Source organism: Pocillopora damicornis, chromosome 2 (assembly GCF_964200805.1).
Source record: "Pocillopora damicornis chromosome 2, jaPocDami1.2, whole genome shotgun sequence".
In the NCBI taxonomy this organism is placed as follows: Eukaryota; Metazoa; Cnidaria; class Anthozoa; order Scleractinia; family Pocilloporidae; genus Pocillopora; species Pocillopora damicornis.
This window is the reverse complement of record NC_142671.1, coordinates 15,962,920-15,988,433: the sequence shown is the minus strand read 5'-3', so window position 1 is coordinate 15,988,433 and position 25,514 is coordinate 15,962,920. Positions and strand designations below refer to the sequence as shown.

At 37.4% G+C, this 25,514-nt stretch overlaps 3 protein-coding genes across 17 annotated transcripts; 2 read left to right on the top strand and 1 right to left on the bottom strand.

The window, feature by feature from the left end:
- Window positions 1-329: 329 nt before the first annotated feature.
- LOC113676410 (substance-P receptor-like) lies at window positions 330-3,284 on the top strand. Its single transcript, XM_089196805.1, has 2 exons — window positions 330-487; window positions 1,250-3,284. Exons 1-2 carry the CDS (start codon window positions 463-465, stop codon window positions 2,356-2,358), a joined length of 1,134 nt encoding a protein of 377 aa, XP_089052931.1. The 5' UTR covers window positions 330-462; the 3' UTR covers window positions 2,359-3,284.
- Window positions 3,010-15,757, bottom strand: LOC113676392 (substance-P receptor). Of its 2 annotated transcripts, XM_089196804.1 has the most exons (3): window positions 15,596-15,757; window positions 14,947-15,008; window positions 3,010-4,452 (listed from the first exon to the last, which is right to left on the bottom strand). In XM_089196804.1, the coding sequence occupies exon 3, from the start codon at window positions 4,421-4,423 to the stop codon at window positions 3,335-3,337; it is 1,089 nt and encodes a 362-aa protein (XP_089052930.1). In that variant the 5' UTR covers window positions 4,424-4,452; window positions 14,947-15,008; window positions 15,596-15,757; the 3' UTR covers window positions 3,010-3,334. The 2 variants fall into 2 exon arrangements, with proteins under 2 accessions (XP_089052930.1, XP_027048848.2); XM_027193047.2 differs by lacking the exons at window positions 14,947-15,008; window positions 15,596-15,757 and adding an exon at window positions 5,659-5,769.
- On the top strand, window positions 9,597-25,286 carry LOC113676427 (QRFP-like peptide receptor). 14 transcript variants are annotated; one of them, XM_089196792.1, is made up of 4 exons: window positions 9,682-9,959; window positions 10,736-10,787; window positions 18,165-18,278; window positions 23,509-25,286. In XM_089196792.1, exons 3-4 carry the CDS (start codon window positions 18,251-18,253, stop codon window positions 24,747-24,749), a joined length of 1,269 nt encoding a protein of 422 aa, XP_089052918.1. In that variant the 5' UTR covers window positions 9,682-9,959; window positions 10,736-10,787; window positions 18,165-18,250; the 3' UTR covers window positions 24,750-25,286. The 14 variants fall into 14 exon arrangements, with proteins under 14 accessions (XP_089052922.1, XP_089052918.1, XP_089052919.1 ...); XM_089196801.1 differs by lacking the exons at window positions 9,682-9,959; window positions 10,736-10,787 and adding exons at window positions 15,654-16,150; window positions 22,664-22,704; XM_027193082.2 differs by lacking the exons at window positions 9,682-9,959; window positions 10,736-10,787 and adding exons at window positions 15,720-16,401; window positions 22,664-22,704.
- The last annotated feature ends 228 nt before the right edge of the window (window positions 25,287-25,514 follow it).

The window sequence follows — 25,514 nt, the reverse complement described above, 5'->3', positions numbered from 1 at the left end:
GCAGAGTGACATAATATTCGAGTTGAGAGTTTGCCTCTACATTAGCGCTGGTTTTGAAGATTTCACCTGATAGGTGTCGTAACCTGCTAATCAATGGACCACCAAATTTCGCAGAACGACATGTCAGTAATAATTTTCTTATCTTTGGTCTTTTACCAATCCAATTTCACAAATTTTATTAATTAGTAGCATTGTGCATGGCTGATTTTAAATATGAGTAAACTGGAAGAGGACAGAACGTATTGTCAGATTGGTCTTGTTTAATAAAAAAAGCTTTTGATAAATGGCAAGTCCTTTTAGACGTCACACGATTTATTAATATTGTTTTGTTTTCCCGTGATAAATCGAATCTGCATTTATTTCCATTTAAAAGAAGATGCAAATATACACGCCCCAGTTTCACGATTTACTGGTGTACAATATAGTTATTAAGAGAACATTAGGCGACGAACTACTCGGGTCATGCTGAACGAAACTGTAAATAACGGTAAGTAAAACTTGGGATAAAAGAGAAATATTTAGGAAGGGAATTTCTATTTTTTTGTGATTCTTTGGCGAGAAATCCCAAATACAAAATATAATCGGATAGGGAATGACACCTTAGACTCAAAAGATATCATAGCGCGTTTTAATTTTTGAAACTTATTTTGTTTTGAATCGTGGTTAATTTTACTTTCTAAAAAGGATGACCGTGGATGATTAATAACGCAGAGCTTTTTCGTCTCCCATAGTCACTTTATAGATATGTTACTAAAAACGCATGGTAACTCAGTGAGCCAGAACAACAAAATTTTAATTTAGTAAAATTAAATGATGATGGCTCAAGTTAATTTTTTTTCCAAAAAACTTTGGTTGAGCACTCTTCGTTTCCGGCTTTCAAGTTAAATCTGAATGAAAGCTGTGAGAAATTGTTTTGATCGGATATTTATCTTAGTCGGATCCTTTGAGGATAGCGAAAAACACAGGTTACTACGTAAGGAATGGAAAGGCTGTCAAGACATAAACATGGCTTTGAGAGTAAACATTGGGATGAAATTATATTTCCTCCATATAAACTGCACATGTACAATAATTCCCGTTGAAAGAGTTGTTTTGCATTTTACTCATTTTATTTATCTTTTTAGCGGATATTGTTTTCAAGATACCCGATTACCTTTTCTCAGTCAAGGATGTGTTAATTTCTAAAACAGGTTTTTGTAACTGAATTTATTCAATTCAGTACATTTAATTCTTTCATTACACTCTTCAGGGAGTCAAAATGCTTCCTTGGAGGCCTCTTGGTATGGATATGACGTTGGTGAAGTTCTACAGATAAGTCTCACGGTCGTGTATTCTGTCACGTTAATAACCGCTCTGCTGGGAAACCTGATTCTACTCCGCATAATTAGGTTGCGACGTCCTCCGACTACCGTATCGATTCTTTTATCCAGTATGGCAGTTTCGGATCTTCTTACCGCCCTATTTGTGATGCCCTATACCATCTGTTACTTATACGTGCAACAAGAATGGTTCCCAGGTGTCACTGGCGTTATAACTTGCAAATTTATTAATTTTGTCGTTGGTACTACAATTGCTGTATCCATATTTGCATTGTTGACGATTTCCTTGGAAAGATACATGGCTGTTGTGAGGCCCATGTTGTATCCGTCGTTCATAAAGAGACCTATTTTGTTATCCGCTGCCATATGGCTTTTCTCCGCCTTGTTCATGAGTTTTTATCTTTATATTCAAGATACATTCACTATAGACGGGGTTACTCTATGTGTCATGGACTGGGAACCTTTATTCAGCAATGAGTATGGTCCGAAATTCTTCTTCTCCTCAGTGGCCGCTATTCTTTATGTTGTTCCATTGTTTATCATTGCTATATTATCGTGCTTGATTATTAAAAAGCTCAACAGAACAAAGACAGCTCTTAGCAGTGATCACCCGGCAGAACACCTGTCCGACACTTTCAGAAAGCGCCACCAGCGCGTCATGCGAATGTTAATCGTTATCATAGTGCTGTTTACTGTGTGTTGGCTTCCGGTTCACGTAATACACATCTTGGTATACTTTTATGGAGAAATATACATGTCTCTGCCTCCATCTCTCCCACTATTCTTGTTTTGGGTCTCACATCTTAATAGTGCTCTAAATCCATGTGTAGTCATTCTGTTGAACGACTCATTTAGGAAATCTTTCTGGGTCATTTTTCACAGTCTGTGCAGAGGGAATCATATACCCTCTTCCAATATTAACAAGACCTGCAGGAATGGATGCTTACCACGCAGAAGGGCAAGGATGTACTCGGTTGTTCAGTGGAGCAAGAGGGATAACACGACGCCACTTACCGTTTTTGAGGTCAAACACGAATAGAATATTGTCGGTCAGGAACTTTATCACCTGAATGTATGGTTACCACTGAAAAAAAAGCAACTCTCGAAATAGATAAAGTTATGAATCAAAATATATCAACGGAGATACAAATGGGTTAAATATAGGTTAAATTTAAAAAACTCTGTGAAAAAGCAAACAGTAAGTAGTACATTGGAGGGCAATGGAAATATTATTGATCACCCAGTTATCGTATTTTCCACTAAATTTGTCAAGGGAGACGTGTGAGTCGTAGCAACACAATTCGCTATTGATTTTCAACCATACCACTGAAAAAAATGACGGAAAAAAGACAACCAAACAACCCTACAAAACAATATCAGAGTTACACAATCTAGAAGAGTAGCTTTACCTCTCCTTTCGTTTTTCCAGTTTAACTTTCGCATGTTCTTAGATAAAAGACGGCGATCAGAAATAAACCTCAAAGATAACATAGTTTGATATTAACAAACATGAAAATTGTACCATATTTAAATATACATCTATTAACTCTAGCGTAGGAATTACTTTTAGATGCATTTTTACATAATCTGTAAAGTTCTTGTACCAGATAAAGGTATGAGTGTATTTATCTGTATAGTAACTGAGTAGTAAGGGACCTCATCAGCGATGAACAATCAATTCGCACTTGATAATCAGCTTGGTTTTATTTACAGTTTCAATCACCTATTCAATAACATGTTTCAATAGATAATACTCATGTTTTTTTGTGCCTGACTCCTTATGAAACAGTTTTTTTTTCAATTTACAATCAAGGTCCCTCGAGCATTTAACAATATATAATGAATCAGTATATGCTTCTTAAACGGAAAAGTGTACAAATGCACTTATAGGTTACTGCTGTTAATTAGAAGCAAATCTGCTCATTCAATGTTCGAAAGAAAAAGCGAATAAAAAATTGAAATATGCTTCCACTTTACCCTTATTCTAGTCAATTAGGGGCAATGCTGGTGCTGAGTCAAACTAGAGTATCACTCTCATGATACATGTCCTCCCTTGTGCTTCCTCGTTTACTTCCAAGAAGTGTAATGCGAGAAGCGGTAGCACTTCCGCTTATGGCCTCTGCTCTTATGGAAGACAAGCGATCACTTCCACTTGAAAAACGTCCACTGAGCCTGTGATAAATCTGATGCTTAAATCCTTCACGAAAAATCTCATTGAATATAAAATAAAGGCACGGGTTGATAGCAGTGTTGGCATGCGTCATAAAAAAAAAAGTAAGAATCAACGAGGTCGGTAAACAACTGAAGGCTTCAAAGTTGAACGTCACCAGAAAGTGATTGACGTGCGCAGGAAGCCAACATAGGGCAAAAATTGTTACAATGGTGACCAACATAGAAATCACTTTGCGTTTCTGTATTTCGATTCGTTTTTGGTTTTTATCGATGTGCTCGCCAGGTGCCTTTCTTCTCCACATATGCAGCACAATCTTTGAATAGAGTACGGCCATGGCGAGGAGTGGAATGAGGTAGAACAGGACAAACCGGACAATCATTTCGTACATTGTTATTTTATGAGAAGCGAGAAGATCTTCCACCCATCTTGGAGCACATATGACTTGACCTGACTCATTGTAAAGCTTGTACTTGTAAATTTCACTGGCAAACACCAAGCCCGAAACGAGCCAAGTCAAGGTAATCGCCACTAGAGTCAGTTTTAGAGACAATGGCCTCTTCATCACGTGCACAATCGCCAGATAGCGGTCAAAGGTCATAACTGTCAACGTAAGGACAGATGAACCAATAGAAATAAAGGCCAGGAATGGCAGACACTTGCAGAGGATAACACCAAATCTTCCTGGAAACCACTTTGCACTTTCATATAAGTACACTAGGGACAATGGGATAGCAGTAATGACGTCTAGAATGTCAGCGGCTGCCATGTTGACAATTAACATATTGAAGGTCGTTTTGCATTTTGGGTGACAGTGAATCACAAAAATTATCATTGAATTTCCTACCAACGCCACAAGGAACACGATGAAATAGGCGATGGTCAAACCAACCTGAGTTGAAAATGTGGCCGGTTTCGGAACACAGTGTAACATCGAGTCACCAGACCCGTTAAGTCTAGTTTCTAAAAAGATAGGAGATGGATCAGTTAGAGAATATTAATGGGCATCTTTTTTCAGTTACGTTTGTGGTGAACGACATGTACCGGGACAATGAAGAAATAGTTAAACCTATCTTAACTTCACTTGTTATACTAAAGAATAACGCGCGACTTTAGTCATAAGTCACCAAAGGTCGCAACGTTCTCTTGAAGATAACGAAAGCGGTTAATCTTTTCGCCGAGCCTAGCAAGTAAGTGAAGCATATTGTGAGTAAGGGAGAGTAATAAATTACAAAAAAATGAGTTTCATTGAGTTTGTCCAAGGCCGCTTTCGAGGTCAGCAAAAAGAAGCTGCATTTCAACAAAAATCAATTAGCAAAATATCACTTTCAACGTAACGTCAGAATTATGAGGCGGCTTTTCTTTTCAAAGGTTGGCACTTCAATGGTCTTTATCTGAGCCTGTAAGCTAGTGTCTCGGTTTCTTTCTTTACAAAAGAGACATCCTGAGATCGATTATCACAGACTGACAGGTTGAATGAGGTCTTATATTGTTCATTTGCTCTCAGCTGCGTAGCTTCGTCTTGATGAAAGTTTCTCTTTGTTAAGCTCTTAAGGGGCAATTCGAAATAGTAATCTACTCCGAACTGTTTTTAAAACAGTTCTTCCAAGTCTAACGACCGATCCAAAGAGGAGAGATTCCCACATGATATGCATTTATCAAAGGAGACGTCCACATTCTCAAAAACGAGCTATAAAGCTGTCTTATTGCATGATTCTGTTATATTTCCATCAAATACATACCAACAGAAATCTAATGAAAAACCCAAAATTTTACAAGAGATTGTAGTATAACCCCTTACATTTCGAACTCGATAAACATCTCATATGATTTTGCCTAGAAACAGAGATGCAATACATTTCACGCTCAATCCATTGCAACATCATTTTCTGTTAGTAAGTAATTCGGCGTTGTGATTCTCATTGCAGCAAAACTGAAAACAAAAAAATTTGCTTCGTGTTCACAAAATAATATCTTCGGCCTACCGCTAACCCACAAAAAATTAATTCGATCCTAATTCCGCGGGAATGAAATTCATATCTGAAAGAGTGATATATTTATCGCGTTTAGATAAAAGATAAGGGATATCCACTTAAGTTGGTCTCTAGATGTGAAGGAGACAAACGTTCTGGAATACAACAACGGGAAAATCAACACGTAAGTGCTTACCAGTATAGTTGGTCGACATTGAGCGCTCGCTTACTTTCTTTGAAAAAGGAAGCTTTGCTTTTTGAAATGAAACACAAGGCAAATTGATTGGATTTTATATGCGTCGTAAACGTGATAAATGCTATCTTGGTACGTGTCACATTAAGTACTTAACTGTCAACAGCATCAGGATGCATCAGTGTTAGAAGTGTTTGGAAACAAAGGAGTAAAATATCAAAAAAGTAATTATTTCAGCCGGATTGTATCGGTTATTACTGCCAACAAAAGATTAAATTTTACGCCCTTAATTAAATTTTATTCAAACTGAAATGATGAATATGTCTCTTAAAAAAGAAAGGATACTGGTTCAAATGCTTTAACAATCTATGTCGTCCCTCTATGACTTGAAGCAGATTGTGAAAATACAAATGGCATCTGTGTAATGTTGAAAGTTTACTCTTCCTGTTCAATGTAGGTCGGTGACTTTTGAAAACGTAATTCATTATATTAAATATTTGTAAACTGTAGCAAAATTCAAAGGGCGGGAGTGTTGCCTGCAAGGCAAAATCTTTTTATCAATACCATGATAACTAATACCGCATTTATAAGAGGTCTTAGGGCACGACTTATTTCACAACTACTTACGCTGGTTTTCTTTTTAAGTGCAATGCTATTTATTAGACAACACTTTGGATGCAAAAGGAAAATTTGTATAAAAGGCAGAGCCAGGTTCTCTTGAAAGATCTCCCATGTTCAAAAAGACGCAAAATTACTTTTTCTTCATTTAATTCTAGAAGCAAATCCACGCATCAGCCTTTGAGAAATAATTGCTGTGTCTTGTTTTTGAAAATAGCCCAAAACTTTGAAGGGCGTAATTTAGTTTAGTGATTTTCGTTAGATCATTCCAAGTTTTCGAGGATTTCTTAACGTAGAAAACCACTAAAAGTTTACCGAAGAACGGCACATAAAAAAGTAGATATTAAAATAGGTTAAAATGCATTATCTTTCTCTCGGAAATCTTACACAATTTGCATTAATTTGTTCAACTTATGTATCACTTTAAAACATTGATAGTGCGGATGTCCTATAATTATTTCTTTTCAGTATCTACTTTTCGATTAAGGACACAATTGACTTCACGCTTCATTAAACTGATCCTTGACTAGAGAACTCGAGTATAAGACTGCTCAGTTGACAGAGTTAAACTTCATATCTAAACGAAAATTATCGCAACTAAGTGTCACTCTAAGAATGTTAATGATTCTCTGAAAGTATTTTAATCATGGAGATAAAGCAATCACTGTGTTTTCTTAGGGTTTTTAACTTTATTACATTCTCGATATGTGAACATATTTACATTTGATTCAATGCTAGTTCTTTGAATACAAAATAAGATTATTGCATATATTTCAGAAGGTACAACGAAGTCAATTTTTTTTATCACAAATTGGTCTCACTTAAACATAATCACAATGAAAAACGAAAACAGGTTTATAAGAGAGATCTTAAATATAAATTTATGCACGTAAGGCTTTTGCAACAAAAAAACAAATGCCTCTCATTGAGATTTCCTTCTATTTTTACTTAGCTGTGAAGTGCAGCCCACAAAATGGAAAGCTTTTGGTAAATTGCGACAGGATATTTTTTTTGAGTCAGGGAACAAACATTTTTACAAATATCGTCGAAAGCTTTCGGAAATGTGGCAGACCGCACTTAAGAAAGAATTTCTTGTTTAGGAAAACCCTAGCCTTGTAGGGACCAAAGTAAAGATGCTGATTATCAAATCATAAAGCAATAACCTCGGCTGTACTTAGCTCAATAGCCTTACAATAAGCAAGGGTCACTCATTAAAATTTTTCTTAGGATCCATTTCATTTCTTGCAATTTTTCACTAAAATATATATGTATGTGTAAATATATCAATTTCAACTTCATATTCTTCTCTTTCCTATTCTTTATTTCTTGATTTCCAAGTCATCTTAAATATCAGAATATCAGTTTTTTTTTCACTGGTAAGGGCAATCTGGCCATGACATTTCCCGAAAAATTCGTCAGGGTTTTCATTTCTAGTTAGTTAAGAAGGCTTGAAAAAAAAAAAAAAAAAAAAAAAAAGAAACCAGGAGGGGAACGGGTAAAACACAAAACGTAAGGATTTCCTTCCACAAGCCAATACCTGAACATGCTGCATTAACCCTTGGATCAAAGCGGCGTAGAAATGCTTTCCTTCGTAAGAATGCCCTAGATTTCCTTCCTTTCTATAGCTACCAAGATAAAGTAATGAAACTTTTTCGTTGAATGTGCGATGAGCATTGTCAGGAGCCATAACCGAGCCATCAGTATCCTGTTTTTATGCAAAACTGATGAAGGATACTTCAAACAAAGATCCTTTAGACATGTGCCTAAAAAAGGTGCCACTGGCGGAGAAGCAGTGCTAGTGTTTGAAAGTAATATTGAAATGATGAACACTTGAGCAGTCTTCGGAAAAGCCAGAGTACGATAATTTTACAAGAAATGGCTTCAATAATTGGACTCATCCAGGTCAGCCACACTAGTAACAGGTTACAGTAAGAATGAAATTATCCGGCAAATTCAGATCAGCCAATCACCCTTGGTCTTGTAAGATCGAAAGAGACTGCTGAAGCTACTTTGAACTGCGCACACGCTACAATTTCTTACTCATTGGCTATTAATGGAGGATATTATCAATGAACAAAAGGCTCACCCTTGGTACATGAGTATAGAGTACTTTGATAGTAAAATGGCTTGATCACCACAGACTGGCCGCTTAGATAATCCAACTGCAAGTTATACTGCAACATTCAATCACACGAATTTTCGGCCGATGTTTGATGTTTTATTACATCCATCTTGAAATCACTAGCGATTCATTAAATCTGATTGGCTCTCATCGGTACGATTCATTCACGAATCGCATCATTTTTTTCTTTAAATGGCATCTTTGAAACCTTGATTAAACACAACATCCAATCATATTTCAAGACTTGTTTAAGGTAACCAATCAAATTAGAGGAAAATGAAAAACAACTTTCGCAACTTTTTATAAACAAGCTTAGTACTGGATCGATGAAACATTGACACAGACTAAAAAATACTATATTTGAGCTACAGGATTTTTGCGATTTCAAAATGGCTGTAAAAAAACTGGTAATTGAACTTCATGTTGTACAATTTTGGCCTGATTTCAAATCAAACTCGCGCTGCGGTTTCGTTCAATTTTGAAATCACTCTTATGATTTCAGACCAAGATACACTCCACTCAGTTCAATTACCATTATGCGTGTGGTGTCTTAGCACGACTCCCTCTAAGGGGATGAATTCAAAACGTACGCGAGTGGTTTAAGAGCGAAGAAGTTACTCTGATCAATGTCTGTTCCAACTTACTCGCTCACCGCACGTGCGTTCTCGGCCATAGCTTGCTGATACGCATGCTCACAGGCCCCACTGGAAGTAAGCCGTTGATTGAGGACGAAAACTTACATTTCTCTTGTTTAAAGCGTTTTTCCTGAGGGACTTAATATTAGGGAAAATTGAAAGGAAAACATTTAAATTTTCTCATTTAATGTAAAGTCAACAATTGACCTCCTGGCTAGCTTAATCGGTTTTTTTTTAAACAAACTAGCATAGAGAAAAGCAAACATTCTCTTATATTAAACGAGAAGAATAATTTTGCTTAGCGGACAAAAGGTGAAATGACACACCAAGATATCAAAAGTATGTAGAATAAATGACAGGTCAGCTTTTAAATATTCACAATCGTCTTTTTCTGAACATTGGGATAAAGGCGTTTTTTTGCATCATATTTATTGCTCTATTGAGCCCTCTCACTTTCTGAACTGCGTTATTAGATTCTCAAAGGCGCTAATCTGTTGTCTCTCGAGCCAGGGGTCGCCACAAACAGGCAGCCGTCTATAATGGGATCATCGAAACTATGACAGAGCAGACTGAGAGTCGCCCGAGGTTAAAGCATTTGTTGTGGTTGTCCGAGAAACACAACTCGCCATCAAAGAATACTTTTAAATCGATAAGCATCTTTGACAACCATAGTTTGTTTTCTATAGATAAAAGATGAAAAGAAAAAATCAATGATCACTGCATTATGTCGTAATGTTAAAAACCATTTAATCCTTTGTATACATTATTTTCATCTTATTACAGCAGTCAGAAAGGAGGCTATTATTTAAGGCAGCTTAGGCACATTAAGGAGGAAACCCGACTGACCCCAGCTTCACTTACTTTCACAGTTAACAATACTTTAACCTTGGTTCTGCCGCTTCAAAATCGTATCTCGTCGAAAACAACAGGTTAGTTTTTGAATAATCTGAACCATTTAATATCTGTGTTTGTTTGTTGCTTTAATTTTTTCCTTTTGTTTGTCGCTCTATTTCTTTGCCCTTCCCGCAAGAGAAGATATGTTCGCCATAAACTTACATCAATATCACCATCATCATCAGCTGTAGTCGTAGTAGATATCTCATGACCAACAGTGTATTCTGAATCAAAGATCGATCTGTTTCGCTTTGGCTGGATAATGCAAATGTGGCGTAAAAGATATTCAGAGCCCGGCTGTCGACTACATTTCTCATTTCGTTTCGATTTAGCTAGTTGTAAAGTAGCTTAACTTCAAAAGTACCGCGTACATTGCACCCTTCAGTGACGTGTTTGGTTAACTTTTTGAATTTGGATCCAAACAAACTCGACCCGGCCTATACCGGCCTCCTCACCCATCTTCATTTTCAAGTGAGCTTCTTTTTATTTTCTTTGAATTTCATTGACTCGGTACGAAGATGGAGAAAATTGTTTAATTCGCTGTTTACAATGTATTTCAGTTTAATAAAGTGGGGCATTTGAAAAATCGTGCCTATGGAATTTCTACCACTCAAACTCGGTTCAACGGATCACAGATATTGAACATTATCGTTTAAATTGTGCCTAGCTTCTGACATGATTTATGGAATTTGCGTCTTGAAAAGAAGTAAATATAAATATGTTGGAAGCAAGCATCGATGAACGACAGTGTTGTGATACCCTGTACCATTCAATCTTCACTGTACTAAGACCCAATATAACTAATTTACAGGTGTACAGCCAGTGCATTTATTTGGATTATCTTGAGACTAAGAAATTTAAAGGTAAATTAGTCAAGGTTAGGGTATGGACTCTGAGGTTTATAAAACGTCCCCGAAAGCAATAACTATGTGATATTATAAACATAAAAAACATTGGTAATAGGATCTTGTATAATTTAGAGAAATTTATGATTAATAAGTAAGCAAATGGCTCCTCAATATAGAACGCAATACTTAAGATTAGCTTCCAGTTTTTTCCGCTTCGATCCCTTTTTGCCGGACTTGGCGGGCATGATAACAAACTTTACTCCTGCTTCAGATACGTCTGAGAGCTTTTTGTTTATGTAACCCTGCTTTAGGTACACTGCAGCAAATCGCATTTACTAATCTGTTTATCGTAACCATATTTTATTTTCTCTCAGTGTTCACGGTGATTCAAATTGGATTTAAAACGGCTGAGGCATAGTTGGAGAATCAAAATTCAGCCTACATTTTTCAAGCTTACTATTTTCTTTCTTCTAAACTTTAATTTTTTTTAATCATCTGAGCTCCTTTTCGGTTTATTCATACCTAATTGACGTTTGTCGACCAAAGTGAAGGTTTTTATTTTAAGGTATTAACAAATACTGAAAAAAAATCTTGAATCGTGATTTGACTTTGACTTTGGCAAAGAGTCAAGTAGAGTTCAAAATGGAAGAGCCAGCTCCAGTCAAACCGAGTGAGATAGGGAAGCAACCACACCATTTCAGACTGTCTCATACAACCACTTCCACAACGTGGCATTTTGCCAGTGTCCATGATGATGTCAGCAAAAGCTTTAAACCGTTCGACCATGGTACTATCCAGACCTAAAGCTTGAATTAGAGCTGAAGCTTTTGTTTCATTATATTTCCGCGATTAAAATATGCCTACTTCCTTGACTCTCCGTGAATTTATTTTTGGACATGTGATTTATAAAGTGGCTAACGTTCAGAAATAGCAGGATCACTGTTTTTCTTATCATGCTAACTTCCCCCCAACTCTTAATCTAATCTCAGTGCTAAGGAAATCCTGTTTTAGACGTGTTATAAGTTCGGACAACGGAGCAAGCTCAGCCTACTTGTCATGATTATGAACTTTGTCTTTGAGCGTTATAAAAATCAAAGTTCACCAGACACAGTCGTTAAGATAAGAATGTTCTTGACGAAAGTAGGACAATTTTCGCATGAAAACAAAATGGGGAAAGGCATACCACCAATGAGGCTCCAAATCGGATAGGAGTTACGAATATGTACAACGGAAGGTATCGTGTGTGATAAGCCTGAAGTAATCAACTCAAGGTATGGGCTCCATCTTTTTTTGTCACGTACGACCGTAAAAGCTGCGATACTCCCAGTTGTGGATAACAATGCTGTGTGGCATTTCGAATTTACACCCACGCGAGAGTCAAATCTTTCAACCTTTCTACTTCCGATAACCCTTGCCAGATGCGAAAAAAACAGTTGTTTTCACAAAACTCCTATAAGCTTGGCAAGGGACTTAGGAAATATCTTAATGAAGAATCAAAACTGTCTCATGATTTTGGCCTGCACTTTAAGTAATCGTTTCGGAACCGGGAGCGTAATTTAGATGATGACTCATATTTCAGTATGATTGGTGGAAAGGCCTTTTAGCACTGCCTTAGATGAATCATCACTAGCTGTTGTCATCTATGGTTAAGCATGCGTTATTAAATTGTGTTGCTCAGTGTTATAGGTTGGAGGGAACAAGAAGTGTGAAAAACACGAGGTATCGGAGGTATAGCTTTTACTTAACGTACATTTGTATAGCATCTATAATTTAAAGACAGATGAAATCTACTCGGTGAAGTGATTATAGTTAGCTACAGAACTTGAAGTTCATTGTCATGACATCAGTGAAGGACTGAGCATGTTTATAAATTCAAGACTGAAAGCCCACCGTACAGGCCCTCGCACAGGTGCATACAAATAACTGGCACCAAATAATTTGAGCCTTATGTGACTCAAAACGATTTTTCAAAGTTTTCCTGCCGACGGAAAAATATCTTTACTTCAGTTCAAGTTATGAAGAAAATTAAGCTCTCAAAATCACAAAATGCTCATAGGTTTAAGCGTAATTAAGTGTTCCGGATGTGGCTGCGTATTCTGGATGATGTGGGGATTAATATCAACCCAGACCGTGGTTAAAGTATTTTCGAATTGACGCGTACTTTATGAAACAAGTACGTCGAAGCTCCTTCTAGTAAAGAAAAATCCCGGTTTATATATATACTTATCTTTTAATCAACACTGGTTCAAAATATGTCTGTATTCATTAAGTTGCCGATTACTTCTCATCGTCGGAATTGCTTGATAAGCTATTCAAAGATCCTAATCAAAATATAAATCCGCCACTTGTACCGGGTCACGCTATTTTGTTTAAATCAGGTCAGTTTTAGACGCAAAAATAAAGATTTACCTCAAAGATAAGGCGAGTGACAGGAACGAATACATTAGAAACCCTACTTTGGTAGGTCAGATAACAAATCAAAGCCAGTTTGTATGGCAGCTATGCTCATAAAAAGACGCAGAGTCACAAGTCGCACCTAGGTCATCTGGAGTATTTTATTGAATTTTTTTACTTTTCTTTGCATGCGGTAAATGTCGGAAATATCCACCGTCAGTTGTAAGAGCTTATTCTCCTAGCGTTACCCACGTGGAGTTTCCTAGAAATACGCGACAAATGAAAACTGGAGGTAGAACTGTAAACACGTTTGGGTCATTCCATCATGTCATTTTTGCGGTGCATTTTCTCTTTCACCTTCGCTTGGGAAGAAAGCATAAAAGTTTAAAAAAAAATCTGCAAGTCAGTAGTTGATCTATTCAGACAATCTCAAGACGCTGAATGTTCAAAGCGGTGAGGCCAAATTGGCGCCCAAATTTTACAGGAAAACCTCTTTTATCGATTAAGTGCCCAACCAATTGATATTACTTCCTTACTAAATCTGCATCTCCGGTCTAGTTTCGCATGGCGGTTTGATCCTAATACATCAAAATTTGCATTACAAGGACAATTTCATTCCTCTGGTAGGATGAGGAAGTACCGCCTTCAACAGAAATCTTGTTTTCACAGCTCAGCAATCAACTTAGGACGTCCAACCCACATACTTGAATTGTTTATTCAGGAACGCTAGAAACTGGAATTTTGCATTTCGTGAGGTACAAAATGAAAGAAGCTTGATATGCGTGAATGGTCATAGCATGGAACGATAGGAATTCACCTTGGAGACGCAAAACGATAACCCGAAGTAAATAGTTCCTAAAAGAGGGCTGTTAAGATCACGCATTCGTGTGTTATTCTTTAATACGATTATCACGTACATTGTACAAGATTATGGTTAGCTTCGCGCTTAGTACAAAGGCAAAACCATGATAGTTGATAATTCAGTGATTCGCGCGTCAATTTAAGTTCTTTTATATCTCCTAAACTCAATTTGAAAGGTTTTAAAAGAACAAAGCACCCTCTTTTTTTTAAAGCTTAGACGACCAAATGCGAGTGCCGCGAGAAAAAGAATTAACGTACGTCATTCAAATTTCGTTTGGTTTTGCTCAACTTCAAGAAAAGTTCGACTGCAAATGCATGAATCAGTTCATGGCTACCTACGTGATTACCTCTGTTTTTGATAGTTCTGGCACGTGCGACCAACTGTTTGGATAAAAATTGAGGAAGAGTGTAAGCTCATTTCCGTTGGTTTTACTACAAAAAAAGATCACGTAAAAAAACTGAGGCAGCTCGCCCTGAGCTTTTGGAGTCTTATGTCAGTAGGCACTATGACGTCAGAGTGACATGGCTAGCGCCCGCAGTCGCCGAGGGCTTTTGAAAGAAAGTCTGGATGAGGCAAACAGAATTTGTTTTAGAATTCCGGGTATTCCCATACCATTTGTTAAAGTAGCTGCTTAGGTTAGTTTCCTTGTTGACTCCAATGGGAGTTAATAAGCCCCCCCCCCCTCCCCACACACATACACACACACACACACCCCACTTGAAAACGCAGTGCCAGACCAACAACTAATGATACTTTCCCGTATTATCCTTTTCTGTTTTAGATTATTGAGACTAATTTCAGTGAACACGTAATTTTCTATGCAGAAATTCTTCTTACCATTTGTGATTTGAATTTATCTGAGTATTTTAGGACGTAATCTCTGAATTGCAGGTGCCTTTTCGTCAACACTTAACATACCTGCCTGTGCGCTCTGTTGTTTCTAATTAGGGATCCTGAGCCTCTTACCATTGCTGAGACCACTAAACAAAAATAATAAACATGGTTTATTCTTTGGCTGTGCATTTGTGTGTTATGCTTTCCAAGCGAGGAAGACGATCTGCTTATTCAATAGCTAAATATGCATTTCTTGTTAGAAAGATCACGAAGGTAATGAGTCACGATGTCCGATGATGTCGTCACGTAAACACTCAATGTCTCGCACGTGTGATAATATTCAACATTATTAGCCTACGATAAGCTATCCGTAGATAAATCCTTTGAGTACCAATTGCTTGTTGTACATTAATTGTTGTACATTAATTGTTGTAAATTAATTGTAATGTTCATCAAGTGTGTTCTTCCTCGACAAATTGCATATAACAATCACAAGCAGCGGTGAACTGAAAGGTTTTAACACCTTAAAACGTTTTCCACCTTTACGGTCGAGAGCCAAGGGGGCTTTTCAGGTACTTATTTTATATTGGCATTTTGATATCGAAGCATATTCTGTCGACAAAGGTCGTACTCAAGAACCTTAAACTTCTCTCTTAGTCAATACTGTTTGCTTAGTTAGAACGTTCTGATGGAAACAAAATCATTAAAACAAACATCAACTGAAATCGTTTACCTGAGAAACCCTACGCCTGAGGCTATAAATCATACCCTCGGATCAGAATTGACACTGCAGGTCACATTGGGTGACCCAATCTTACTTAAGAGCTACGTGCTTGTGGTGTTTCCGGACGTATACAGAAATTTTGCCTGGAATCCGAAATTGCTACCCTGTTTCATCTGAATGATTGAAACGATATGCCTTTTTAAAAAGCACGCAACCAAACGTATAGTCACTCATAAAGCAACTTTATCCGCTCATCTGAGCACGATTCAGTACTGCGGCGAAATCAAGCAAGCCTAGTCAGCCTCTTATATTATGAAAGAAGCACAGTCCTCGCGGGACACGATTTAATCCCTATCAGAGACAACATAAGGTAAACTGGTTGATAACTGAGTGGTGTGAATACAAGACAGTTTGTGGAGCAAATCCACTTATTTTCAAGAGGCTCTGCCCCTTGGTATTCGGTAACCTCATCCCAGGGAATGGTCTAACTGACGCCACAAGGAGACAACTGGGAGTATTCTTGCTATTGTTTTCGGTTGTTGGTCGCAGGGGCACACGTGGAAGGTTAGATGTTTCATGGTTACCTTGTTATGCGTATCGTTTAGTGCATTTAGGCCGAGGAAAATACTTTCCTGACACTGACTTTAAGGAATGAGAGGGCTCTGAATAAGCGCAGATCGTATAATTGGAAGTGACAAGTGGCTCGTTCGTCAAGAGATCGAACAGCAGGCATAGTAATAAGGCGTATCACACTTAAAAGACGAAAATTATTGAGCTGTTTAGCAACCTTATCAATCTTCCGCTCAAAAGCAAAAGTAAGTGATAACTTAATGGTCAATGCTCTAGAAATTTATATCGCTGAAGTTTACTTTGTGTTATACGTTTTCCTTGCATTTCATCACTGCCTCTATCAAATTTGCGAATGACTCGACTGTTTGGAATCTTATTTTGTGATCCGATTTTTGTTATTTCTTGATTGCTTAAAAAGCGGATGTGGCGGACTTGTTTGAGATACATATCATGACATTTTATTCATAATACATTACTTGTCAATCGGAACCGCTTATATGTTAAAATACCGTCGTAATTGCTATAGTCGCCGCATGATGAGCTAAATGGGTCACAAATGAAAAAACAAACTAATGCCCTCCATGTGAATATTTTCTGACCTCAGGTTAATTACATTTACTTGAACATTGGAGGGCTAAAGTTTCAAGGTGTATTATTGGTCGGCGAGTATAGGAATAACTGTTGAAACAAAAGCACCACAAGTGTTGTTTACATCGTGTTACTGTGATTACTGGAACTTAACGTAAAATGCGCAGATCATAGAAAACATTTGTTTTGGTTGTAGGTCAGTTCATTTTAAATATTCTTGAAACAAATACCTGTAAAAGCGCCTCAGTCATAGCCGAATGGAAATTCATAGTTTCTAAACGGGTTATAGCGTAACACGGATCAGTACTATATGTTTATTCCACAGTATGATTTTCATGTTTTTGAGGCGGGAGGGAAATGGCGGTTCAGGTGTTTCAATAATCTCTTGATATAGAAAATACAAGTGTGGATAAGAGGGCTATTGGTTCAATAGGAACAGTGTAAATCGTCCTAACTAATGATACGCAGTTGGGACTAGAAATGTATGCAGCATTGTTTAAAACCCCTCAATGACAAAGACTAGTAATATCCCATAACAAGATTAGTTGCAGATATCAATTAAATGGTTATTTAATATATCATTTAGTACAGTGAAGAATGAAATTTTGAAATAGAGCTATGAATCCTTACCATCACTTGCTTCAATTATTTACATCTACAAAGAGAGGTTCGTGATTAAAAAAGTCAGTGAATTAATTAGCGAAATGACATTTCCTCTTTTTGCTGCTGTTGTTGTTTCAAGCAATGGCACATAAGCTGAAAGTGCTATACGAAACAAAGCCCCGTCCTTGGACTATTTAGTAGGATAATTATCGACAAATATTTGGCACAAGTAATGCATTTAGAAACAAACTATATCTGACGTTGATCGATCGATCAATTTTTGACATGTGCTTTTTAATCATTAGCACGACTGCCTAAAGGAACTGGCATTGTAATCCTTTGATCCCCCTTTTGAAAACGGAGCATGCAGATTTCGTCTCTTGTGCCGGAAACCTTTCTGAAATCTATGTATACATCGTACAGATTATATTTATGAAGAGATTGTCGATGAATATTTCCATAATGAAAATCTCATGAGGTTATTCTCTTGAGGTAGTTTCCCTTTGTAGTCACTGGTAAACAAGTCTAATTGCTCGCTAAACCTTTTGAAAAATATCGTCACCATAACAGAAGACTCCTTTTCACTCGCTGTGAATTCTTTTGTCGTGGCCGAAATCCTAATGGCTTTGGTGGTTTTTGCAAACAAAAAAAATCATTTAACTCCAGAGTAATTGAAAGTCAAGAAACCATGGATATGCTCGTCCATCTTAGCCGCACCGATAGCTGCTAGATCATCGCAGAGTATGTACGCTATTTTTGGGTGGTTCATTATGAACTCGAAACATTTAATGATAAAAAATTGCTCTTTTTTTTGCAGAGTTAGGACCTACATACTAAAGTGAAGCTAGAAGAAAAGGGAGTTAAAGAAAGGAAGAACCTCGACAGCACCAATATTCCCAGAAAATGACAAATTCCTCGTTAGAAAATGAAGGTAAGGAAGCTTTTACCTGTTTAAGAAGCTACATTTGTTATTTTTAGATGAAATCCGATTAAATTGGCTTAACGTGACGAAACTTTAACTGAAAATCTTTTACTATGACCAACTGACATGTGCAAGCGGGCATTTCGTTTTACTTCACATAAAAACTCCCTTCTTTTGCCAGCGACATTAAAACACTAAAGTAGCTGATGTAAGTTTAACTTAGACTTGTTTCAGAAGATGCATGCATGAGAAACAGAATGACTGCTCAATCTCAGCAATCGAAAGTATGACCAGTGAATGATCGAAGTCTTAAAGTATGCTATATTTTATCTCATTAAAGGCTTACAATAGCTGCCAAAAGAACTTTACGGAACTGAAATTGCGTTCATTCTTTATATCTATTTAAGTCTTCGATGGGAGCTGCAAATCTTTGAAATGTCAAACTTTGTACTCGTGAAGATTCGGCTTGCTGAACTGGCCGATTTTAAGTTTGTCACAACGACAATGTCAAGATATTTTCAGAGTGATATAGACTGGTACGAATTGGTCGTAAAGACTGATTACTTTCAGCATGGGGCCATTGATTCCCCCATTTTGCATCAGTAGGGATAAGTCCCAACTTTATAAAGTAATAAAGCTTACTAGATTCTCTAATTATCTCAACAAATATGTATGATGAAGCGAGTATTGCTGTCAAAGCTTTCGTCGATAAGTTCGCGTGCATGACGTTTGCAATATTGAAACCTGGACTGACCAAATGGACATCACAGAATAGCCTCAGGCTGATAAATGTAATATCATTCACATTTATCCACGCCGATTACTTACCAGCTACAGAGATAAAATAGTGACAAATGAGCAAACGCAACGGCGTGTTGTGCTGCAGGGGGATCGAATTGTCTTTCGTAAGCATGAATACTAAGTGGGTCAGAGGTCGTTTCGGCCGCTAGAAAACTTCAAAGTGTAATGAAATCCCGCTTGCTAAGGACCTAAAAAGTCCCTTTGTGCGTTTTGTTTTATTTACTCATAATTTTGGTGCTAATGATAACTATTACTGCAGCCATTAATCTTCTCCTGTCTGTTTTCTATTTTCTTTTCAAGAACTTTAAAGTATAAGAAATTAAAAAGAGACTCGATGAGCACCGTGGGGTAGCTTGGCTTAGCCTGAAAGGTTTAATAACGAGGTTCAGAGAAAATTATTCACTTTCTTACACAAAAATGCTGAACTCTACATTACAATAGAGGTAGAAATTATGAACATGATATCGATAGCTGTAATGCTCATGATTTTCAATTAAGCGTGAAATGTGTGCATTCTGTGAATGATGAGAAGACAGTTCTATAGTTTATCATGCTGATAATCTTCACTTGATGAGCCGTTTCTCAGCTTCAGCTGATACTAGCAATCCACAATTAATCATCAGTCTTACTCATTCAATGCGACCGTTGCGTTGATAAGGAAGATCGTGATTGAAGCAAATAATTTGAAAATTCCAAACATTAAACCCTCGGGATAAGATCGCCGAAAGAGTTAATATTTCATGCAGTTATAACAGTTGACGATAAAATCCCAAAAAGAAAGTATAAGAGCAAAAATTACCTCTGGAATTTTCTTATTTAGTCAATACGAGTTTGTATTCAGGGATATGGATTGCCTAGCCTGAAGATATGGGTCATATTTTGCTTATTGAAGGTTCAGCATAGCAATATTAATTATCCAGTGGGTTATAATTAGCCCCAGAAGGTTTAGTTAACATGCATGCTTTTTTCAATTTACGTCTATGGCGTTTAAGGAAGAAAGAAAATAAGCTTTTGTCGTATGCCGAAAGTAAAGGACGACAGATTTTATTCTAATCATGCCTAAACACAGGTGGTTAAAACACTATCATTGGTGCTGTATTCTAACGACCGCCAAAATTGAGAGGAAAGATCGTCCTCAATCAAAACAACATAAAGTTAGAACCATCTGTTGTACATGTCATGTTTGACGATTCCTATTTTTCTTTTCTTTATCCTATTATGTGTGCGATATTAATTCACAAGCTGTGATTTATCAAATTGTGACGAATAGGCTGTGATGATGAGAGTGAAACAGTAGAGTGCTCAAGCAAATGAATTGATTGTCGTCGAACGCCAGTGACCACTCTTGCATTAGTAAAGTAATTATCTTTAGTGGGTAAGTGAACTGAGAGTGAAATTCTTACAACATTTGCTCGTTGCACATACACACGAGTTCACTTGATTCGGGGCAAGTTTTTTGTTGTTTCCTAAAATATTTCTCTTTAACATGACGAGAGAAACTGAAACGACCTCAGTGCCAACTTGTAACATTCTTTAGTTCAAGTACGAATTGAATGTCAAATGTAACTTTAGACATCTCTTAAACTGATAATATCGGACGAACTCTACGTGGAAACGTACTGAGAATTTTAGGGGGGAAAAATTTCTGCCGAGGGAAAATGCTATGCGGCGGTATTGAAGTGAGTATTTCCTCATCATTTCATTTAGGCCAAGGTGGTAATTAAAAATTAAGGACACCCAATCGTTAAATTTCTTCAAATGGTCGCGTGTGAATTATAATTAGCACTTTTCCTTAAGTCACGAATATAGCTCAATAGGGTATCACCTTTCGTCAGAACTACTCTGTTTCACTTCTTATCTTTCGTCGACATCCTTAAAGTGACATAGTATGACAGGTTAGAACCTTTACGAAAGAGTATAACGTTATCGCTATTTTTTATATCAAGGTTATAATGCATAATTATTACATACATCTTAACGAAGTGTGGGGAAATATGTCGTTTAGGTAGAAGTCATTCTTGTTTGAAAAGTGGTTATCAATGAAATATGGCATTATTCTCACACTCTCCACGGAATGATTTCGGATAGATATATTTCCTGAAGATGGTTTAGAAGTAGGCGTTTTTATACTTGAAGAAATGAAATACAAAAAGTTTTTAAATCTACTGTTATTGGACCCATAGAGAAGTCACCTTTTACATCTAAAAAATATCGTCTCAATTTTTGTCATACAATGTAGTTCGATAGTTTTGGTGTCGCAAAGTAATCCACAGGATCCAACTTGTTTTCCTCAAGCCTGTTTACTTTTAGGAACAAGCAAGGGAGAGAATGTTTGAAATTTGAACGTTAACTTCTGTTCATTCCAAACGTAAACAACATTTTAAATCCTCACGGTGTAAGGATGCAGGGGCATCATTGTCAATCGTAGGCATGTACCTTTTTTTGTGTCTCTGGAATATACTCTAATATACCAAGTTTTCAATTTATTCACTCTTCCGAGACATTTTCAGAAAAGAAAATCTCACCACTCTTAATTACATGTTCAGCTAAATTGAACATTATTTGTCACAAAGTAGACTTTTGCGCTTGTCTGAGTCAATCAGAAAAAAAAACTTTATAAAGTGTTGATCTTCAATTTCTGTTTTCAAAATACAATATCCATCATAAGTAAGATAACATGGCGATTGATTCGTAACAAATGTTAATATGGACGGCTACGTGCATACTCTCACGTTCATTTTATTTGCTTAAAAATACCCACAGCATCGATTCTCAGGTAACATATGACGCTTCGGTCGTGTCGAATTAGGTAATACCCTTGTTTGAGTTGCACAACATATCAAAATATATCCTGCCCCGCTAAAGGAAGTTTTCAACAAATCCTGACACGGAAATACGTGATGGTCTGCAGGAGGTAGGCCTAGAGCAAAGATCTTAATCATTTTTTCACCACTACGTGCAAGAAAATAGATGCAGCAATCGATTGGCTGTCTCCACCAGATAACTGACAAGTAAGCAAAATTAAAGGTCGATTTAAATTTCGATCCATCAACACCTTTGTATTTTGGGTTTTTTAAGACAACATGCGTGGACTTCAAAGGTTTTCCGAAAATTGCATTCCAGTCAAGGGCGCACGTCATGTAACTTTTTTACCCTAAAGCAGCATGGTAACAGTAACATCAAGGAAACTGAAGTGAATTGTGGTCTATGATGAAAAATAACTCTTGTGTTGTCGTCGTTCAAGGCGAGTGACCACAAACCCAATAGCACCGACTCGTTGCTAGTCGTAAATGATGATTCCAAACTGATTTAAAAAACATATGATCTTCTCAGAAAGTTGTTGGGCTTACTTGGGTGCTACATGAACTATACAAACTGACAAAAGCTATCTATAGGGAAAAAAACATAATAATTGAAATTATGGGCAGCTATCATAATTGATCCAAAGATGTGGTTTTTTTTTTCATATTTACTGGTGTCAGCAAAACCTTCTATTAGGCTCATCTTGAATAAAATACTTGAGACTTTGAATTATCATATGAAAAAAATCTTATCATTCACCTTTTCCAATCCAAAATTCACACTTTTCGCAGATAATTGAAAAGACCTGACAAAGACAAAGATGACAAATTATGTAAGTTTTACGGCGCTTTGCGTAATATCGCGCTCAGCCATCTATGGATATAACTTCATGACAGTGCGCTTAGCCCTGTCTAGTTCTCTATCTCAGTAATGGCGTGCCTACATGCTTAGTCTATATACAATGTATGTATGCACGATGTGACGGCGTCACATTAAAGTAAGCTCTATATGTATGACATGTCGTGACTTCTGGCGTGGCACTCTATTTGTATGGCGTTACCGTTTGCTCAGTCACACAAATATACATGTACTGGCCCTCTCGCATTCTTCATGAATGTGGAAAACTTCATAGAGGGAATTTTTTATGCAGAATGGGTACCGGGATCATGCAGTATATCAAAGAGTCCAGACTCATATATAAAATTAATACCCTAAACTGATGCGTCCGGCAGGCAGAACGAGAGCCGTCTGGTTCTGGTTAGAGACATTGGTAGCAACTAGCTGAACAAGAATCTTGAAATTCATCGAAAACAATACGATCAACAGTCATTCACGCCTTTCAAATTCATTACGATATGATGCTCGAATAAGCAGTCATTTTGCTGTTGAACTACAAGTTCATGAGTTACGGCAATATTCCCAACTGAACAAAAACGCGCGTAATCTCGCCGAATAAAACCCAACCGGTTCACACGTAGCCGCCAATACCATCCAATTAATTTTAGTACTGCAACTAAAGTGTCGTAAGAACAATGGAAAATTCTCAATTAGATTTTTGGTTAGCAAATCAACCTTGATTCTTTTCAAAAGCTTTAAAGTTGTTTTCTCATTCGTTTTTATGTTGGTTTTATCGCAGGCAACGACACCACTATGGCAATGTGCGGAGGCAGAGGGCGGGGGGATTCTACAGTGTCATTACAAGCAACCTTAACCCTACTGTATGCAATCATCTTTCCCATCGCTCTTTTGGGAAACTCGCTCGTTCTGTATGTCGTATTCAAAAGACAGAGCATGAGGAACGTGTTGAACCTTCTAATTGTCAATATGGCAGTTGCTGACCTTCTGGTAACGATCTTCGTTATACCTTGGTCTGTATCCTATCTCTTTGTGGGACTTCAATGGTTTGGAGGAATCTTCGGCAAGATTCTCTGCAAGACGATCCATTTCTCTTTAACGACGTCGATCGCAGCGTCAGTGATCACACTTATGGTTATCACAGTGGATAGATTTCTGACCATCGTGTTTGTTTGGAAAACTTGTCTTAACCTGAGAACTTCAAAAGCCTCTTTGGCTATTATCTGGATTATATCGATTGCCATCATGGGACATTATCTTAAAGTGTTCACGGTCGACCAACCACTAAAGAACATGGGAGACGAAAACTATTACTGTTACCCCAACTGGCAGACAATGCCTGATGACTTCGACAAATACTTTAATGTTGTTGCCTTTGCGGCGCTGTACGCGTTTCCCTTAATTCTGATGGCAATTCTGTACTCCTTGATTATTCATAAATTATGGAGCGAAAGAATTGCAAGCGGAGGCGACTCAGATATTAATAGCTCCAAGAAACGAGTGGTAAAGATGCTGATAACAGTAACACTTGCCTTTGCGGTGTGTTGGCTCCCTATGCACATCATACACTATTACATACACTTTGAACTCGAGACATATACGTGCATGTCAAAGTATCTGATTTTGCTGTCGTTCTGGCTTGGACATGCCAATAGCGCCATCAATCCAGTACTTTACGTGATTTTCAATAAGACCTTCCGCCGGGCGTTTCTACATGCCTTGCACATCCAGTCGTTCAACAGTATCAACTTGAAGACTTCCATTGTACGGGTAACATCAAACAGAAGGCCTTCATCGCCCTTTACACCAACTAGGAGCTCTTTCATAACCGGAAATAATAATGAGGAAAACCATCCCCATACTCCGCCTATCTCACATTCGCGATCTCTTAAAGAGATTTATGCCTATGGCAAACTGATACAACGGAACGACAACTCTAAATCATCTAATTCCTGCTCTGACGACGGCAAGACAAATCGTCGCTCCATAATGGTTGTAATGGACAGAATGACAAGTGTCTGAAGTAAATATCATCAAAATCAGGACATAGTAAAACGGTGAAATGTCTGAAGTGCTGTAATTATTAAGATGAATTCGAAACCTGATCATTCAATCCTGGGTTTGAAGAACAGTAGGATTAGAAGTATCTAGCTGTAGTTTCTTGAAGGATTGGACTTTGTGTTGCAAATTTTCAGTGCCTTAGGTGGACCAGGTGTAACATTTTGAGAATGTATACAAAAAGGCTGGGTCATATAAACCAACTTAAAGAATAATCATCGACAGCTAAAGGCAGAAATAAGATTGGCTAATCATAGGGGTACTCTGCATCTTATTCAAACATTAGTTCAATTAACTAGCATAAAGTACTGTTTACTTTTGACATTAGAAGAGTGCTTTAAATAACAGGTGATTTTTAGGGATACAAGTAAATACATCGAAAAAGTTAAGTGTCGCTAGGTTGACATTTTGCGACTACTAGTCTAAAGAAATAAAACACTTGAATATATAGAGCTAGATTGTACTTAAACAACTCCATTAAAATAATAGAGAGCTGTTTAATTTCGAACCATTTGTAAATTGACCATGCTCCGAAGCCCAGATATGCTTCTCCCTGTTTCAACAGTGGCATGAGTACTGATGGTGCGCATGCGGACTGAATAGCAAGTTAACAATAGCGGGCACATTGATATGAGAACCAAGGTGCTATTTAGTAAATCAACGGAACACTTCTTTCTTACCAGGTTGTTGGTCGGTTCGTGTTCGTCTTATTTTAGCATTTTTTTTTCG

Bases quoted from the DNA above. Each gene is read 5' to 3' on its own strand.
- LOC113676427 (XM_089196796.1), top strand. From the start codon at position 18,251: ATGACAAATTCCTCGTTAGAAAATGAAG. The intron at 18,279-23,508 runs GTAAGGAAGCTT...GTTTTATCGCAG, and splicing joins TTCCTCGTTAGAAAATGAAG to GCAACGACACCACTATGGCA.
- LOC113676410 (XM_089196805.1), top strand. From the start codon at position 463: ATGCTGAACGAAACTGTAAATAACG. The intron at 488-1,249 runs GTAAGTAAAACT...TACACTCTTCAG, and splicing joins GAACGAAACTGTAAATAACG to GGAGTCAAAATGCTTCCTTG.